Raw genomic sequence first — 19565 nt, 5'->3', positions numbered from 1 at the left:
AGACCCTACCCTAAACCTCCCTTCTCAAGTTATTCTTAAATGTCTTGTCTTAATAAAAGTACGAAAATGAATCTCATGTAGTCATGTTATTATTGTATTTTTTTAGTTACAACTTACAACATACAAGAGGAAAAGTAATATCTAAAACATAAAACTAACTAACAACATTCAGGTACAAAGATGCCGTGTCAAAACAAAGGGATCTCCCTGACACATTGTTGTGAGTTCTCCTTTGCCGCTTGACAAGTCAAACAGTTCGGTGTATTAATATGTTCACGAAGAACATAGATGAGCTGCACACACGAAAAGCTCTGATCAAGTTGTCGTATCCTAGTAACCGCATCTCTCTCCCAGTATGTAGTGACACGCCCATTCTGTTGCAACACATTCACGTCAATAAGGCAATCAGATGTACATGTAACACGCAAAAACCCAAGGTTGAGCGCATGATCCATCCCCAACTCCATCATCGCCATGAGTTCTGCCCAAAACGTACCCCCCTCTAAAGCTGGACGAGATGCCTGATACCCCATTCCCACTCACCACACGCAACATCGCCCCTCATCCCATGCGCCCAATACCGCTGGACTAGCTCCCATCGGTGGGTAGAAAAATGTTTGCTGCAATAGCACCTGGAACCGCAACTGTCATATTCGTGCTTCCCGATTGCAAATTGGTGGAGCTGAGGTGCTGCTTTCAGTTGGCCACGTCGAGAAGCGCGTTACGCAGAACCTGTCTCATGTGCCATCGTTGGTCCCCGAACACGCCGTTGTTCCGCCAACACTGCGATCCCAAGGTGCTTGCCAAGATTACTAGACCGTTGTATGCCCAATATAGACGATAGCTCCTGTTGAACTTGAGACCCAACCGTCTTCGAGCAAAACATCTTTGACTTCTCCAAATTTACCCTCATGCTTGACACATCACAAAAAAATTTCAACACCTTGTCATAACTTGTACATGTTTCCAATTTGCTTGGCTAAAGAGCAAAACATCATCCTCAAAGAAGAGATGAGAGACCCCAATACCCCTTCTCGTGATCCGACTAGGGCACCAAGTCCCATCATCAGCAAGTCTCTGATTCTCGATGGCAAGCCGCTCCATGCAGAGGACAAAACAAGGGGTCTCCTTGCCGGAGTCCTCTTTGTGGGGAGAAAATAGCCAACTTAGAACTATTCCACAAAATGGATATAGAAGTAGACTGAACACCCCACATAATCAAATCAACAATGGTCGGTGGGAACCCAAAATCGTACAAAGTAGCACGAAGGAAGTCCCAACTAAGTCGACATAAGCTTTCTCTAAGTCAACCTTCTGAGCCACCAAGCCTCCCTTCCGTTTATAGGTGTGAATTGTGTGCATCACCTCTTGGACTAGAATAATATTATCTTCAGTTCCACCACCAGGGATAAAGCTCCCATGTTATTGTATGTTTAACATCACTTTTAAAAAGCTTTCAAAAAAAACATCACTCTTAGGAATCAGGGGTATGATCGTTGGTAACTTAGACGGCTAGCTTTACCGCTAAAAGAAAAGAATGTTCATGCTAGTATACCGGTTGGCAAAGTTTGATAAGTTTCGCGTTGAATTTTTTTGAAAATGATTATTACTGATTAATTGACTATCGGTGAAGTGCTTAATTACCACAGATTTTTAGCCCGTAGTTAGTAAAAAAATCATCGGTAATACCGCGTTTTCTTGTAGCGCATACACACAACAATTTCTAACTTAGAAACAAAAGCTCATTCGTATATGGATTTGTTGACAACAGTCAGCAATTCATAAAACTATCGAACTTCTAAATTTGATTCTTCTTCCTCTTACCAATACTCATGAATCTCAGGCCTTAAGGCGTAGTACACCATATGTGCAATTTGTTCACACTGATTTGTGGTAAGCAAATAAGAATTTAAAGATCAATCTTTGATTGGATTCAAGTCATCAAAGGGTTCTTTTATGAAAATGTACAAGTGTCAATGGTTCAAAAGAATCTCATGAAGAGTGTGATTAAAAGATCCGAAAGATGTTTTTAAGGATAAAATAGGAAATGTGAAATAAAAAATCAGAAACCACTTAAGTTCTCTATTTCTTTCTCTATTTCTGTCAGCTCTATCTGCCTGCTCTATCTCTTTCTCTCATAATAAGTAATGCATAACAAACATAGCACTAGAGTATTGGTTATCCATCCCCATAATCTAATTGCAGGGCCTGGTTTGGAAGATGGAACTGCTATGAGATCCTCTACCTGATAAACCTTTAAGAAAACTGAGGTAAGAAAATCTGATAATAAATAATATCTTTTTTCAAAGTATGAGAAAATGATCAAGTTCCTGTCAGAATTGGTAAATGGGAGGAGCAGAATAATGCATTTTGTGCTAAATTTACTTCTAATTTCCACTATATCTGTATTGCAGTGTAGAAATGTACTGCAATTGTATAACAGAATTAAATGTTCACTACTGGTTGCTTCCAGCACTTCTTTATTCCTTCTAGATGTGCCCTTCCAACAACAGCAACACCTGATCTACTCTTACTTGCACATTTTAATAACTTGGAGGACATGTACCTACATATACACAATATAAGTCAAGTCATGCATTATAAATGACACTATATAAATACGTAATTGAATTATGAGAAGATTAACAGTAGCCTCCTCAACACCTCTAGAAGGGAGAGGATGCTATTATAGACAATTTATGGTTTTTATTTTATTCAAGTTCGAACATATTCCAGTGCATCATACGAGTTCATTACTGGACAAGAAACAAGAAGGGGAAAAATGAAGGCACCACAAGCTCCAAACAACCTCCAGAGCCACAGCAAAAAGAAAGATCTTGTTTCGACTCTAATTTAAATTTTGATTCTAATTAAAGAAATTTAAAATAATAAATAAAATTATTAAAAATGATAAAAAAAATCATTTTCCTTTAATTGAGTGTTAGAATCATAAGGGGTACCTACAAGTTTAATGTTACAATGAACAAATAAGAAGTTTCTCAACACAATGTTCTTGGGATAGTATTATCTTCTTACTCAATATCACGGTTGATTCACTCATAAGTCATATCATATCATTTGATGAAAGAAAGCATTTAGTTTTGCTTACTATCCTATACATGTACAAAAAAATGAGCACATCATCCACATGCAAAGATATCATGAATGCATTTATCATCCAATGTTTTTTTGCATACATTTATCAACATTAAAGGATGAAAATCCATCACTAATCAAAATCTAATCAAATTTCCCATACCATTGTCAGTTGTCTGTTTAAAGTCATGTAAGGATTCGAGGAGTTTGCAAATTTTATTTTCTTGACCCTTAATTTCACAACCTTCCCATTGAGCTATATAAATTTCTTCTTCTGAGACACTACTTAAAAAATGTGATTTTAACGATGAATCCGAGACAGTAAAAAGGTAAGCTTCTATCTCTCTCTACCAAACATAGTGCTCAACCAATCTTTCGTCAATATCTGCCTGCTCTATTTCTTTCTCTCATCTTGAGTCATGCGTAACTGTAAGATTGGATACTCTCACCACAAATTGTGTGTGAGGTGGACAATATTATTTATAATAATAAAATGACATAATATGTTAAGAATATTCTAAGGCATATTACAAAATAAAGTACCTGATACCATGTAAGATTAGATACTCTCACCACAAATTGTGTGTGAGGTAGACAATATTATTTATAATAATAAAATGACAGAATATGTTAAGAATATTCTAAGGCATATTACAAAATAAAGTAAATAATAAATAAAGAAAATATCTCATAGGATAATATCCCTATTTATCTCTAACAGTAACCAAAATAGCACTAGGTAATCGATTAACATTTTCAATAATCTAGTTGCAGGGCCTGGTTTGGAAGATGGAACTGTCAGGAGATCCTCCGCCTAATAAACGTTAAAAAAGAACTGAGGTAAGAAAATCAGACAATAAATAGTAACAGAATAATAATATGATATTTTTGCAAAATATGAGAAAATGACATGTTCTTGTTAGAATTGGTAAATCGATTTTTTTGATAAAATTACTCTAAATTCCGCTATATCCGGATTGAAGTGTATAAAGGTACTGTAATTGTATAACAGAATTAAATGCTCACCACTGGTTGCTTCCAGTACTTCCTTATTCCTTCTAGATGCCCCTTTCCAACAACAGCAACAACTGATCTCCTCTGACTTGCAAATTTTAATAATCTGGAGGACATGTACCTACATAGGCGCAATATAAGCCAAATCATACATTCATACATTTAACCAGACATGGGGAAGAGACTGTTGAATTGTATAAGTTACAAGGGCACTAATTATCAAAAGGAAGAACAGCTGCATACTAAAGATAGTTTGTTGTGAGAACTGACAAGATTAACAGTAGCATCCTCAACACCACTAGAATTGAGAGGATGCTATTAAAGAAAAATTATGGTCTTTTTATCATTTGATTCAAGATCAAACATATTCTGTATAACATACGCGTTATTTAGTGCACGAGAAAATGAATGCACCAAATTATAAATTAACCTTAGCTGCCAGCCTGCCACATCACCAAATTATACATATATAGGCCAAAATCATAGATACAGTTTGTTTGGAGAACTTGTTTTATTTCTCATGAGGCTAGGGACTACAGTATACAGCAGTTTGATAGCATCTATAAAGAAGACATTTCATTTAAATTAGCAGAATGCTAGTGCATTAGTCAAAAGACATAATTGGATGACATCAATCCAAAGAAAAATCTCATCAGTAAGGTCAATCCACAGATATTTCCATATCCTATGCTCTGAAACAGAAGGGTCAGTTAGGTTAAGAAGTCCAAGCCTCCAACTACAAGGTATTTGTATACAGAACTTCGGGATGGCTAGGATATGCATAAAATGTCCATACCAGAACCATGTCTAGAATACCCTTTACGGAACCCTATTCTAAATGGTAACATAACGGGGGTGATAAATGTTAACTGAAGCATTCTCTATAAAAGACACAAGAAATGAAACTGTAAATTGAATTAACAGGACTTACTGATCTCGTTCATCTACAATGGTCTCTATTGCAGTTGGAAACTCCTTACTCAGTATTTGAATACAATGATTTATCAATTCATTGTCATTCAGCTGAAGAAAGAAAACCCAAGTTAGGATATAGACAAGAACTTAGCATAAAATATTAATTCACACTTATCACTGATGCATGAAGATTATGAAGTTTACCAATTCATTGATATTAACTCGATCACTGTGTTTCAACTGAGAAGAAAGAAAAACCAAGTTAGGATGTAGACAAAAACATAGCACAAACAATTAATTCACATGCATGAAGATTATGAAATTTACAGGTTTATTAACATTTAGCGATTCACTGTCATTCAGCTGAAGTGTAGAATAAAGAAGAACTTTAATAGACTTGAGCACAAAACTTTATTGATACCAACATTCTTTAAATACAATAAAACTCAACTGTAAAGTGTTAAAAAATCTCTTAAAAACTGAACAGAAGTAATAACGACTCCATTACTTCACACTTCATACTTTATTTTGCTTGAAACAGTCCATAACTATGATAGCCAATGATGTATATTCTCAGCAAGAAAAAAAGCAAAAACAAGTTAGGATATATATATTAGACAATAACATAGCACATAGACAATTGATTAACAGTATCACTACACATGAAGATTGTGAAGTTTACCATTTTACCGATTTTAATAAGATCATCAAAGTTGCCGCTGAGCTTAAGAAAGGGTGGGAAAAGACAATAGCACAACAATTTTGTCTTATGCAGTAGTGGCATCTTACTCCATGTTCTCTTTAATGTAATCTGTCTCAATCAAAATAAAAACCCATTAATACAGTTACAACTTACAAAAAAGTGTTAAAGCACAACCACATGCAAATCAAGTTGAAAGCACATTGGATACATTAGTAACTATGGTGAGGTTAAATTTGGTTTAAATTTGCTTTAAAAAACTTCCATGATAGAGCTTATTTTTATCTTCTGAAAAAATCACAAACAGATTTAGATTTTGCTCTTTTCCAGAAAACATATTTAATGATTATAAATTTTTTGAACATGTTTTTAATTTTAAAAGTGCCTTTTTCTTAAGAAAAAAGCACACTGATACAGACTCCTGCTCCTGCACCACTTTAGCACATTTCAATAAGTCTCCCATGTTCATTTATAAAGGATTAAGACTCGTAAGAATTGATAACTTTCCTTTAAGCATTTTCACGAGACTGAAAACATGCAAGTAAAAAAAATATGCTGATAAGGTAGAATAGAGGTTTTAGAGAGCAAGCTTGCATACAAACAGAAATAGTGCTGGTGTGACATGGCAATCACAGGTTCTAGTCACTATAATACCTTCTGTGCTAATATACATCTCCTATCCCCATAGTCCTAGACCCCATAATGGTGGGAGGATAATGTGGCAAGCCAGCTTTTTCTTTAAGATGAAGTGTATAGTAATATAAATATTCGGGGAAAAGAAGATATTTAAATACGCTGAGTTTTGATAATATAAGTAATATTTTAAATCAAAAGATCTTCCCAGAATTCATCAAACTCTGAAAACAAAAAACTTTTCCAACCTGTATAGGGCGATCACCAAGTGCCACTCTACCACCATACTTGTTTGCTTCTTCGTATGCCACTCGAAACTCAGAGCCAGGAATGACACCAAGCTCACTACCAATCTGTCAGAATTTAGAGGGAAAAAATGCATGAGAAACACAGCATTCTTCAATAAGAAGAAATGGAAGATTGAAAATTGAAAATCTAACAGGGATGACAAATATTATTGCAAAAATAGAAACATGCCTTTGCATATAGCCAGCCAAGAAGTACTTCAAATATGTTATGTTTATTCTTCAACGCTGCAATGATATCTCTTTCAGTGGGTACCTTTGAAGAAGCAGGAGTTAAATAGCGTCCAAACAAACAGATAACTCAATAAGAACCAAAGTAATGACGAAATTAATGAATTAGTTTATGTTAAGGTTGAATATAACATATAGAACATTAAACAGCAATTTTCAGAATTATCATTTGATAGCTGAAAGAAAAAGATGATTTGTCTACTCATCTATACATAAGGCAAAATGAACTGCTCATAAGTTTCAAGCTAAAAGTCTGTTATTATTAAGGTAAATGAGCCAATATATTATCTAACAAAAAAGTAAAATAAATGTCCCTCCTTTACTCAACGAGACACGATTAAGCAATATATTTATTCATCAATCTGATAATCCTCCAGCCCCTGCAGCCATCTAATATGACACGGAAGCATTCTAATATAAAATTTGCTCCCTGAGAGTGACAATTTGAATTGCTTTGGTCCTTGACAGTGCCTAAGTATTAACTACTTCCCAAATCCATCCTTCCCTCTTACATATCGGTCATTCAATCAATTAGGCAACACACGACACTTATGAAGGAATCCATGTAAATAACTTATGAGTCACCTAACATTATATGTATGTAGTTAATGTGCCACATCAATTACTTTTTACACATTATTAACAAATGATAAGAGTTATGAATAAGTTGTACACATAGACAGTATCAGAGACCAAAGGAACACAAGCTGCTACCACTTTGAATAACCAAATTGTATATTAACTTCATTTCCCCAGATTTATCACACTTAAACTAAATTATTACGGGAACAACAAAGATAGTTCAAAAGCGAGGAAAGTTGAAAATCCAAACTGTTGTGATATGTCACTGTATTCTTCTATTCAAGCAATAATATTACAATTTTTCATATTTCAACTCAAACAAACGAAAATCATACTATAATCATGAACAAAGTTAAAGAGTAGATAGAAACCTTAAGCGTTTTACGTGTAAGCGCTCCCCTACGACGCCAACACAATTCTAAGAAAACAGCCTGTAGCAATTGAAGGCCAGCCATATATATTTCATCAGTACAAAATTTACAAGAAATCAAAAGCAGTTAGCTAAGCCTATGAATGATCTATCAAAAGCAGTTAACAACACCTCTGGGTTTGAGAAAACTGACTATAGCTTGAGCTTCTCTCTGTGATTGCTGCAACAAAGTAAAGTTCACCATAACTGTTAAGCTCTAATTCAGTCATCAATTGCAATTGAAAATAATGTAGAAAACTCAGATTAGGAAAAAACTAACAACAATTTTTCTACTCTGATTCTTCAAGTTGAAGATCGACAGTGAGAAATTGCAAAAAAGGAAACCAGAAATTAGTCGTCAGCTTCACCTCAGAGACGTGACAGGTGCCGAGGACGTAGACGTCGCAAACGCCACCCTCGGCGGAGGACTCGCACGACAGGAAGAGCACGTTTCTGGATAGCTCCACCGGCAGCATCGGCGGACTGCGATCGAATTCCGCCTGAGCTCGGCGGCTGGAGTCGGCGGTTGCGGTTGAGCATTGGGCGAAGGTGGTGGTTCGGGAACCACGGTGGAGTGAAGGTGTGGAGCGGAGAAGAAAACGCGTGACTCGGGCGAGTTGAGAACGAGTGACCAGGTGAGCCATGAGTAACTGAAACTACGATTCAAATTTGGGTTCTCTCTGTGTTGTATAGAAGTGGAATCGCTCGAGTTGGTAAAAGTAGCTCACACTTTCTGTGTGCTGTTAACATGCCGGGAGTTTTACGTGTAAATGTGCAGAGTTCATGAACCACCGGACCCACTTACATGATTCCAATTCTGCAATGGACAAAAATCTCTCTACCCATGCAACAAAGAAAATTAATGCTAGTTTGTAGTAAAAAACCATTTAAAATAAATTATTAGTCTAATGCTAAATTCGTGGTGACGTGTTTGACCTGTCAACCCTTCCACGTCAACTACTAATCCTACATGTTATTTTTATGTGACAAGTTTATATGATCTTATGTAGAGGTTGAGTTAAGCCACTCATATTACTAGGTGGACCAATCACATGTTAGATAAATGAGTTAGAATTCCCTCATTCATCATCTTCCTTTTCAATTTTACATTGAGTTATCTTTGAAGAATCTTCAACTTCAAAATCATTTGTTTAAGCTCCTACAAACCGGGTACCAATCACAGCCCCACTCAGATTCAGGTCATCATCACTGTAGGTGGGAAGATCACGCTAAAACCAATTCCTTTCTTCCATTGAGGATCTATCACTACCAAGAAGACATTACCTTTATCTCCATGTGTTCCATCATTATCTAGCTTGAACGTCCATGTGTTCCTCAGTGCTCTCCTTCAGAAGCTTAACTAAACCTCGTGTCCTCGTCCACTGCAAGGAACTCTCCTTTTGCACGCATAAGAAGCTTCAACGAGGATTTCAGGCTCTCATACTAGCTCCAGATACCTCTACGTTAGAATCAATAAGCACCATTTTCTTATGAGGCTCTTCCACTAGAGGAAGTTCACTATTTTCATCTTGATGGTTATGTAGCTTCAGGTGGAGGGATGTACTACTCCCTCCTCGGCACAATCGCATGTTCTTCCTCTTCTAGGGGTCCTCCAGGCTCTCTTTTAGTATTCATGGCAGATTGAAATTGCTTAGGATTTCCTCGAGCACTTCAACATGGGTTTCTGAATCAATTGAAGCCATCATATATTCAGCGAACACCACATGCCCGACAAAAAAAATGGACATGCCTTGGTTTTGATGATCTATTCACTTCATCGGAGTTGATTAAGAATCCCTAGTAGCGAACCAAACGCACAAGGATAAAATGAAGGATTACTTTACAGGTGAACCCCATGTATGTGCGTAAACACACACTAAGATAAAATTAAAATTACGTTTTATCAAAGATTATTCGGGTCCTCTCGTGATTATTATTTCTGTCTTAATGTGCATCAAATCTTACCAAAACCGCATGTATATGTAAATACAAACCAAGATAAAATGAAGGATTATATTACTGCAAACCGGTCAAATCAGAAATGACTCTAAAACACACCATCCTTGTTAATGGTGAGGGGCGTTATGCATATGAATTTGATCATATGAAATCCCAATAGTCTCCGAGATGCAGAGAACTAAGAAAAAAAACTTCACACAATATAGAAAATTGCATGTTATGAAAGAAAAAAAAAAAGATATAACATAGTACAACCAAAATAAACCATAGACATGAAGAATAAGATGATAACATAGTACAACCATTCCAACAAGTCAGTCATACAGTCAATAAACATTCAGCTTAAGCAGAACCACAAATCCGGTATGTAAAGACAAGTACCGAAGACATTTGTTTCCTGTTCCCCTGTTTTGCATCCCCTCCTATTTGAAAATTTATGATCAAGATATTGATGGATGCTTTCAACAACTATTTGGAATCACCAAAACTAAAAACTAGAAATCACTAATATTAATTAGACTATTTATCTTCATGTGCCCTTTCCTGCCTCATCATCAAGACCATCCACATCCACATTCTGGTCGATACCCTCATACTGCACATGAAATTGAAGTGCTTTTACAAATGCTTGCTACAAACAAGCGTCTTAAAGCAGAAAAAAAAAGGTACCCCAGAGAAGAACTAACCTGCGAGTAATTGCTATGAGGAACCAAAGATGGGGGAAGCATAAGAGGGACGCCCTTCACCCCAAATGCCACTCCATTCTGATATTGTGTGTTGGATGTTTCATTTATATCAGTTCTGTCATCAAGTTCAATCTCAACTTCCTCATCAAATATATGAGCTGCTATGCTGGTTGATGGCACTTCAATCCTGGATTCCTTCAACTGTATATTCATGGTTAAGAATGGAAAAAGGTCATTTTGAATGACAATGATGGATTTCCGAAAATCGTGTTTATGACATATCATATATAAATACAGCTGTTTAACACATGACTGAAACCAAAAAAATAAAGGCATCACCAAAGGAGAAAATCATGCGGAATGCAGCACACCGAAACAAGCTTCATTTAAAAGAGTGCCATTAGAGGCAGAGGTATCATGAAATTAATTGATTATGTACCTTCTCTGAATGGAGGTTGTCAGAAGGATTCCGTATTCCTTTCTTGTGCTTGCCTTCAAGATCTAGGGGCCTAGTATATTCAGTTCCATTGTTTGGAGCCTCAAGGTCCTCATAACCCTTGCCATCCAAATGAGAAGGCACATTCCAGCGAGAGCGTTTACTGCTTCTTACAGTCTCAACCAAAGGCCCGAGTTTTGATCTATCTGCAAGTGTATAAGATTAAGTCAGCTTAGATAACAAAAGTGCAACTACAACGTTAATGGCGGATGACCTGATTAAAAGAAAAATTGAAGCATATTTACAAACGGCACAGAAAATCACAACAATAAAGAAGTCACATGATCTGAAAGCAAATGCTCATGTCCAAATGTAACTATAAGAAAACATGTACGCAAGCTAACAATCAAAATAGTGTCCAAATTTAATTACTAGATCCATTCATTTCAAATGACAATAAAAAATCATGATAAAATTATGAAGGTATGACTTTGGCAATCAGCAACAATATCAAGCAGTCTGCCACATCTTTAGTGCAAGGCCATCAAAAAATCAATATTTACTACGAATTACGAAGACAATACAAACTTATTTAGAATGTCCTTATGCAAACCTGTGTTCTAATTGAATTAATAGAACATGAAATGAGCACATCAGGATTGGTTTAGCCTTGTACATTTGAGGATTGGGTTAAACTTATCCATCTATTATTATTATCAACTACTGAATAACAACACCCACAAATGCTTGCGGTACAGAATCATATAGGGTATAGAACACAAGCCCTTAACAGACAATTCTGCATTATTCTTAACAACATAAAAAAGGTTACAGCCTTACAGATATTAACTAGATTATAGGTTGTCTAAGCATATCCACCCCTACATAGATTTAAAAAGTTTTCACTTTTGAGCTTCTCAATGTTTTGTTTAGCAAAGGATGGTATTTGAGGGAATCAGCAAAACCAAAATTACTATCCTTTTCAAAACTACTACCTTGCTTTAACTCTTCCACCACAGCATCTCGTTCCACATGCAGCCTCTTTTTGAAGGGAGATGTATCATTCTGGTTCAAATTATTTTTGATGATTGGAGGAAGACCAGTATTATCACCATTGCTTACAATATCAACGCTTAAATCTTCCTCATTAGCACCGATTCTAGATATGTCTGATACAAGCTGATCTCCAAACCTTTCAAGTCGGATCTGTGATCTATACATGAAAGAACCAAACTGAATACGAGAATTACCCCAAAAAGATTTTAAAAAAAGGCATTAGAAATAATGTAACACATAGTTATGAATCCATAGTTATATACTATGATAAAAAGTTGGGAAAGAATGTAACTTGCCTTTTCAGTTCATCTTGCAACTGCACGTTATGATTGTGCACTTTAACAAACTTCCTTATTCTTGAACTAATTCTGATCCAGAGAGAACAAAGAAATTCAAGGAACGGGAACATCATTCTCACGAACGGTCAAAGTATTAACGAGAAGGGAAATACAAATTATCAACATGCAAATTTCAAAATATCCAGTTACCTTTTATACTCCTCATTCTCATTGCATAATTGAGCCTTCAGTTCCTGAATTCTAGAATTAAGGCTATCCACTTCTTGAACACTCTCGTCAATGTAGACCTTCAAAATCATGCATTCGTACATAGCAAGTCAAAAAGTGTGAATACAATTAATTCCGCCACCAACAGGATAATTGTATCAACTAAAAAAACAACGGATTTTGTTTCCCATTTCATTAGAGATGTGAATCTGAAGTTGAATTTCATTGATATTCTCAAGACATCTCATGAAGAAACAACTCTCCAATATCAGATTATTATCCCTAATAAAGACAACACATAGATACCACTTCTGACATGATTTGGAAGTCCACAACTAATGTGAAAATTTAGGTACAATACAACAGATAACCAATGTTTTGAGGTGTGAGGTGTCAACCTAATAAAGACAACACATAGATAGCATTTGGTAGCCATGTAAGAAAAAGATAGAACATATGTGTTCTGCTTTATATTTCGTGAATTTTAACAATAGAACTGAGTGAGACATAGAGCTTAAAAAAGTAGTACAATTTTATTCCTCTCAAAGGGTGGAATCAAAGAGGACATTATGAAATAAGTTCAACTTTGTTTTGTCCACATGTCAAATGCTACCATAGAAAATGTTAGAAATGCAATTACAAGTGAATAAATTAAACTAACCGTTAGTTGGAATTTTTGGTTCTCTAGTGTGTTGATATCGGAATGTACTTTCTTCAGCTGCACAAAGTTCCAAAAATAAAAAACAAGCATGAAATCTCACAGACCAAGGGAATATTTTGGATATATTTGTGATAGAAAGATTAAACAGAAATTCTAAACCTTCTCCTCAAGAGTATTTCTAGAACCAGAGGAAAGCAATTTTACTTCTTTAACATGATCTTGAACTCTATCGGAGACTTTCAAACTCCCAGCATTATCACTTTGGGAAGTGATGCCCTGTTTTCTCCTGTGTTTTCTGTCACTGGAACTGAAATTGTTGATAATTAGATTAAATCATGGGTAAGGATCTGAAACAAAGTAAAATATTAAATGAACATTAAAAGTCAACCCAAGAGAAGCACATTCAAGTCATTTAGATAACGCTTGGCATAAGATCAAAATAGAATGGAACGAAATGATATGGTTCTGCTCTGTTCTAAATTGCACAAATCATAACATAGAATACCATGTCTTGCTGTGTCCTGTTTATCACATCTACAAAACGCAACTTAAGTGTTTGAAGAGCGAGAGCAGAATCTCAATATTATAAATTCCCTCACCAAGTTCTTGGCATCAAATGTTAAACTTCAGCTAACCTAGTCACTCCAGTTATAAAACAACACTCCTAAACAATAAGGCTGCCATGCCCACTGCATGTGATTGCCATGAAGAACGTTTAAGATTAATAACAAGACCAACAACCCATAAAAGGGAGGGAAAACTTCATTTGCATCAGTGCACGATTACAACTAGAAGAAAAATTCATGGCAGAAGCCACTTCTGGTGCACATAGTAGGTTTATCTGAATTTGTTTATCCCTTATTTATTATTCACCAACATCATGTTTCCCCATCCTTCTCAGTATCCCCGCCCCTTCCAAAGTTTATCTCTCCTAAATCAACGCACATCCTCTCTTTCTAAATAGAATTATGAATCCCAGATCTCTGACAATATAGCATATTTATAATCTGTATTTGCATTTAACAACAGAAGAAGTCGACAAAAATGCCAGGAAAAACTAAAAGCCATAAATAACAACACCTATCGTGATTCATATTGATTTACCTTTTTTTCTCCAAAGACCTTGGGGGACTGTATTCTGCAATGTTTAAATCATTGAACATCAGGAAAGAGACAAGGGAAAAAACAAATAAAGCCAAACAGTATGTGCAATCTGTGAGAGAGCACAAAAGAGACACGGTATTGCGCATGGAAAAATAAAGTCATATATGGAAACTCCCATTTATACTTGGCAAAGAGTTGCATAACTTCATAGTGAAGCGATGAGCATTCTCCATAGCTTACAAAAAATTGAAGACAAAATAGAGAGAAATGTGCCATGTAACTGACAATTTATCATTTCAAGAACTCCTAAATCTAGAGAACAGTTATATTACTCACAGAATGTGAAATTCATAATTGCTATCATGGAAACAAAAATCGTTCATTCAAGTGATAGAGAATCAGCACCTCCATGATATAACTAAATGAAGAAACGGTACTAAGAAAATGAGAACAAGCAGAAATATAAGGACTTTGTGTCTGACCATGAATTGCCTGGCGGCCTCTTGCATCTCGAGCTGGTGAGTACCTCCGAGGTGATAAATGTCGTCTGTCAAGTTTATCCCTCAAGTCATTACTTGAATAGTCTCTCCTACCTACAATAAGAAAAGAAGCTTCAATGTTGCAGAGCAAAATCAAAAGCAACAAATATCTAAGATACAAACAGAACACATAAAATGATAATGAGATCAAGCTTACCATTAACTGGAATAACAAGAGAAACATAATAATGAATAGTAATAGTGCCTCCCATGTAAGAGCAAAAAGGCGATACAAACTAGCACCCTCATATTATGACAGATATAGTAAAACCCACGTATGTAGCTTATATCTTTGATGTGTAATCAAGGAAGGAATGGATTAAGAACTGTTCACATCCTCATCTTGTTGAGAAGTCAGATATAAAATATAATCTCAAATGCAGAGATATATCCAAGATGTATAAGAATTAAAAATCCATCCACATGCTATCGGATTTGATTTCTCCTGACATCATCTTCAATAGTAATTCCAATTTTCCTTTGTCCAAGTAGCCATACCAAATACAGAAGTACCAGCCAAAAGGAATATCATAAGCTCCATACACTTAAGCAGAAGAATTTGCATACAAAATGATTGGGATTTTGGAAATTCGCTGAACTCGCTTCTGATCAAAATATGATGCTAGCAGACATATCCATATAAGCCTAATCGTGATCATTCAGGAAACACTGAAGTTCCATAGATTCAAGGAATGAAGCATACAACACATTGCCAAGAATATATAATGCCATGAACAACACCAGCATCGCCTTTAAGATATACCAGTCAGCACTCAGCAGAATCCATTCTGAAGAATGTCATTTAAATGACATATCCATACTGCTGGAAATGCAGCAGTCTCAACAAGATAATATGATCAGACCCCAGAAGTCCTATCTTTGAATAAATTAATCCAACATAAACCCCTCATGATATTTGTTATTGCATACCTAAGCTTTGGTGTCTGCATTAGCCAATTTTCCCATGCAAGTTAAACACGTTATCATATATATGGGGTGACATGAAATTCAGACTCCTAGCCACTTAAACAGCTTTAAATCACATGAACTAAGAGCATCAGGCTTACACAAAAGCCACAATATAAACACGGAAAGACAAAGGACTAGCAGACTACAAACAGTCCTAGGACATATTTACAAGCACCTATATCTGCAACATTCAAACTCATATGGGGAACATTCTTTTGAACTCAGCAACCCAGAAAGGAAATATAGCTTGAAATTATCATACGAGGAAAGTACTAAAAAAGGGCTCGAAAGTGAGGATATAAATTTGCATGAAGTGAGATATACACACGAAACTATAGCAAAAAATAGAGAAGGAAGACTAATTTATTGGAGATATAATAAGCTAGAAATGATATATTGTATGCTCCGCTATAACAGAATCCATCCACTCAACGGTTGGAGTTATTGGAAGATAAAAATAACTCATAAAAGGAGAAATAAGACTGAAAAGTGAATGAAGCAGATGCAAGTGCAGTATTTATAATTATAGTACATCAAAATCCAGATGATAATTGAAGTGACTGCAAATTAATCACTGAATTACAGTCATAGAGTATATCAAATCATTCATTAAATGCTTCAAATTAGAGAGAGAAAATAGCATCCAGCAGATAAAATATGTCACCTCATAAAATTGTATAAACAGAACAAAAAAGGGAAAAGAAAAAAAAAGGACTATGATACTGAATAACCAAAAGCTAAAGATAAGTGATTATAACGTGTTACTACTCTTTCTTGTATCCATTCCACGTTTCCAGTTTAATAAATCCATTCTATCTCCAATGTATTTATCTACTTATGTTCAAGTAATAAGCATCGTAAAAGTGAACTGCCTCTTTTTTTGGGGTTAAGTTTGCAGCCGTAGCTGTAGTTATAAATGGGCTTATAATAGCATGTAAGTAATGGTGGCAAAAAGAGTCACATAAGAGAAAAGAAGTCATGAAAGACAAAAATATATGAAAGATAACATGACAGAGCAATTAGTATTACCACGTTGGTGGGATTGAACCAATTAATTACAAAAATGTCACCTCCGTTTAGAACAACTTTTATTTTGTTTTCACTACAGAAACACACAATAAAATGATAATAAGGTGTGGCATGTTTGTAGTTAAAAGCAGTGTTGTTAATCGCAGATCGCAGACTACAGCGGTAAGCCAAAAATCCGCTATTTCCAGCCTCTTAAAGCGGAAAAAGCGGGTAATAGCGGAGTAGCAGTGAGCCAAAAAAACGCTACCCCATAGCGCCGCTAAAACCGCTATTTTACAACACTGGTTAAAAGCAAATGAAATCAGAAAACATTTTAACCAAGTAAACAAGCCCTAACCTTCTCAAATGTTTATGTATTGCATGCATACCCATCCAAATCCAAGAAACCTAAATTTGCAATACTAAACTTTTAAAAACCTCACAATACTCAATAAGTAACCAGTGGCAGAGGAACCAATTTGCATGTTGCTTCTTTCTCTTTCATGTGATTTCCCAAACCAAAGAACTCAACACCTTAACAACACAAAGATGCTTCTTCCTATACCCAGAAAATCAAACAAATGCACCATGCAACCATCAAACACCCATCAACCAACATCAAAGTACAGCAAAGCAAAGTATCCCACAAGATATAACAACCCCATCTGGAAAAAATTAAAATTAAACAATCCCAAATGAGAAAAATTACCACTGTAAGACGAAGAGAATCGTCGAAGCTCAGCATTTCCATGAGCGAAGGAGCAGTTATGGCGGTTGCAACGGCCTCTCTGATAAAGCACGCATAACCTTGTCTTGAATTGCTTCCGTTCGACCATCTTCAACCCAATCCAACGCAGACACAGCGTTGAATGTAGACGATGAGTCAGGAAATCAGAATACCAGCCTTCAAATTCATGCGCGGAGACGAAGACGTAACCCTAAATCCTGAATTTCACGACCCAAACGGTGTTGTTGATGCTCAGAAAATGGTGAATAGTTGTAAATTCAAGAAAATGTTGTTGTTGTGGCAGAATCGGAGAGGGAATTTGAAGGAGTGAGAGTGGAGTAACCCGCAGTATGAAGAAGCAGAAGCTTCACCATGTATAGCTCAAGCCTCAAGGTGTAGTGAGTGCTTTGCTCCTTGTTTTGTTTGGCCCAACCCAATGTGTAGAGTTTTTTTTTCACAAGTAGTAGAGAAGGAAAAGAAGAAGAAAAAAAACTATGATTTTCGAAGACGTATGTTTACTTAGTATAGCGGTATAGCCTATAGGTGTGAGGTCATAAGATCGTACATAGTCACGTGTTGAGAGGGACAATCGCAGTTTCCCGAGCATGGTAAAAAAAACTTGTTTTTCCGAACTTTGTTGTTTGATTTGCATATGCAAACAATACTTACTCTGTTTCTAACAAAGGGAAATGGATAACCTCAAAACCCACGTTATTTTGAGCTTTGTGTTTGGTTAACATATTTGCACATTGATTACTTTCTCGTAAAGTATGGTTAACGGTAACACATCATTGATCATTCAACAATTCCTTGGTGTTTCAGAAAACATAGCACGTTTGTGTCAAATAGAAGACTCGCTCTAAGTGTATCATAATTATTGCTTTCATGCAGCCCAACTAGCATATGGAGATTATCAAAAACACCAAAGAACCCATAAAATATATGATTCACTCCCTTAGTTGTTTTGAAGATAGCATATGAACTCAACACTGCAAGTTTCACCTCATTTAGAGCATTGGCCCGCTCTTGAGGTGGATTTCATCTTATTAGTCGAGGTTGATAAAATTGCTTCAATATATTGTAGTTATGGTGGAAGTCAAGTTTAGTATGTTAACAATGTCACATTCAGTATGTTGGATGCCAAGTGTAGTATGTTATCAATATGTTGATGAAACTTTGTTGTTGGATGAGTTAGTTTTTTTTTGTAGTTTTAAAATCACAAAAAAAAAACTCATTACATCTGCTTCATTCCTAACAGAGGAAGTCGATAGCCTCTAAACCACATTATCTTGAGCTTCGTGTTTGACTAACATATCCGCACACTGATTACCTTCTCGTAAAGTATGGTTAACCTTAACACGCCATTGACGATTCAACAATTGTTTCATGTTTCAAAAATGAGAGGCATATGCATGCCAAAAAGAAGACTCTAAGTGTATCATACTTATTGCTTTCATGGAGTCCAACTGGCATTTCAGTGCACCGTACCCAAACTTCTAGCAAATTTTGAATCCATAAATAGTGGGAAGAAGTTCTATATAGAGATTATCAGAAGCACCAAAGAACCCATAAAACCCTATGATACACTTCCTTTAGTAGTTTTGAAGACAATCTTCGAATTCAACATTGCAAGTTTCACCGCATTTAGAGCATTGAGTCGTTGTTGGGGTGGAATTCGTCTCATTAATCGAGGTTGGTGAAATCACTTCAATAGGTTGTAGTTATGTTAGATCCCAAGTTTAATATGTTATCAATCACTTTACTCTTTGTTAGTTTTCACGATAAGTTCCACCTAAAGCATGTTCATCAACCTTAAGATCAACTAATTGCTCTTGGGGTGGAATCTATCTCGTTAATCGAGGCTAGTTAATTGTTTGATGATCACCTCCATATCTTGTAGCTATGTTGGACACCAAACTTAGTATGTTAACAATCACTTCACTCTTTGCTTGTGTTTTGTTATCCATCTATCCCTTACCTACCTTTCTATCGTTCTGACTTGTGCATTGGAGTTTCTTTATAGGTACCC

General features: G+C 35.9%; 2 protein-coding genes across 5 annotated transcripts; both read right to left on the bottom strand.

Annotated features, from left to right (window-relative positions):
• Nucleotides 1-3616: 3616 nt before the first annotated feature.
• On the bottom strand, nt 3617-8529 carry LOC130744950 (uncharacterized). Its single transcript, XM_057597108.1, has 9 exons — nt 8254-8529; nt 7848-7907; nt 6836-6919; nt 6607-6711; nt 5708-5836; nt 5230-5265; nt 5042-5133; nt 4123-4231; nt 3617-3910 (listed from the first exon to the last, which is right to left on the bottom strand). Exons 1-9 carry the CDS (start codon nt 8527-8529, stop codon nt 3785-3787), a joined length of 1017 nt encoding a protein of 338 aa, XP_057453091.1. The 3' UTR covers nt 3617-3784.
• Nucleotides 8530-10117: 1588 nt separating this feature from the next.
• On the bottom strand, nt 10118-17951 carry LOC130747005 (zinc finger CCCH domain-containing protein 13). Of its 4 annotated transcripts, none has more exons than XM_057599815.1 (12): nt 17519-17659; nt 14990-15776; nt 14776-14886; nt 14294-14327; nt 13349-13496; nt 13190-13246; nt 12511-12608; nt 12319-12390; nt 11962-12179; nt 10970-11172; nt 10531-10731; nt 10118-10439 (listed from the first exon to the last, which is right to left on the bottom strand). In XM_057599815.1, the coding sequence occupies exons 2-12, from the start codon at nt 15042-15044 to the stop codon at nt 10374-10376; spliced, it is 1263 nt and encodes a 420-aa protein (XP_057455798.1). In that variant the 5' UTR covers nt 15045-15776; nt 17519-17659; the 3' UTR covers nt 10118-10373. The 4 variants fall into 4 exon arrangements, with proteins under 4 accessions (XP_057455798.1, XP_057455799.1, XP_057455797.1 ...); XM_057599816.1 differs by having other exon boundaries at nt 13394-13498; nt 14295-14327; XM_057599814.1 differs by lacking the exon at nt 14990-15776 and having other exon boundaries at nt 13394-13496; nt 17519-17951.
• Nucleotides 17952-19565: the final 1614 nt, after the last annotated feature.

Source organism: Lotus japonicus, chromosome 3 (assembly GCF_012489685.1).
Source record: "Lotus japonicus ecotype B-129 chromosome 3, LjGifu_v1.2".
NCBI lineage: Eukaryota > Viridiplantae > Streptophyta > Magnoliopsida > Fabales > Fabaceae > Lotus > Lotus japonicus.
This window is presented reverse-complemented; position numbering and strand designations above follow the sequence as displayed.

What these genes read in the sequence shown, in the direction of transcription:
- LOC130744950 (XM_057597108.1), bottom strand. Translation starts at nt 8,529, where the DNA reads ATGGCTCACCTGGTCACTCGTTCTCAACTCGCCCGAGTCACGCGTTTT. An exon ending in TTGGTGATCGCCCTATACAG is followed by an intron (nt 5,837 to 6,606) that starts GTTGGAAAAGTT and finishes TGATTGAGACAG; the next exon opens with ATTACATTAAAGAGAACATG. An exon ending in AGTACTGGAAGCAACCAGTG is followed by an intron (nt 3,911 to 4,122) that starts GTGAGCATTTAA and finishes AACGTTTATTAG; the next exon opens with GCGGAGGATCTCCTGACAGT.
- LOC130747005 (XM_057599813.1), bottom strand. Translation starts at nt 17,645, where the DNA reads ATGGTCGAACGGAAGCAATTCAAGACAAGGTTATGCGTGCTTTATCAG. An exon ending in AGGTCTTTGGAGAAAAAAAG is followed by an intron (nt 13,497 to 14,293) that starts GTAAATCAATAT and finishes CAACAATTTCAG; the next exon opens with TTCCAGTGACAGAAAACACA. An exon ending in TTGCAAGATGAACTGAAAAG is followed by an intron (nt 12,180 to 12,318) that starts GCAAGTTACATT and finishes TTTCATGTATAG; the next exon opens with ATCACAGATCCGACTTGAAA.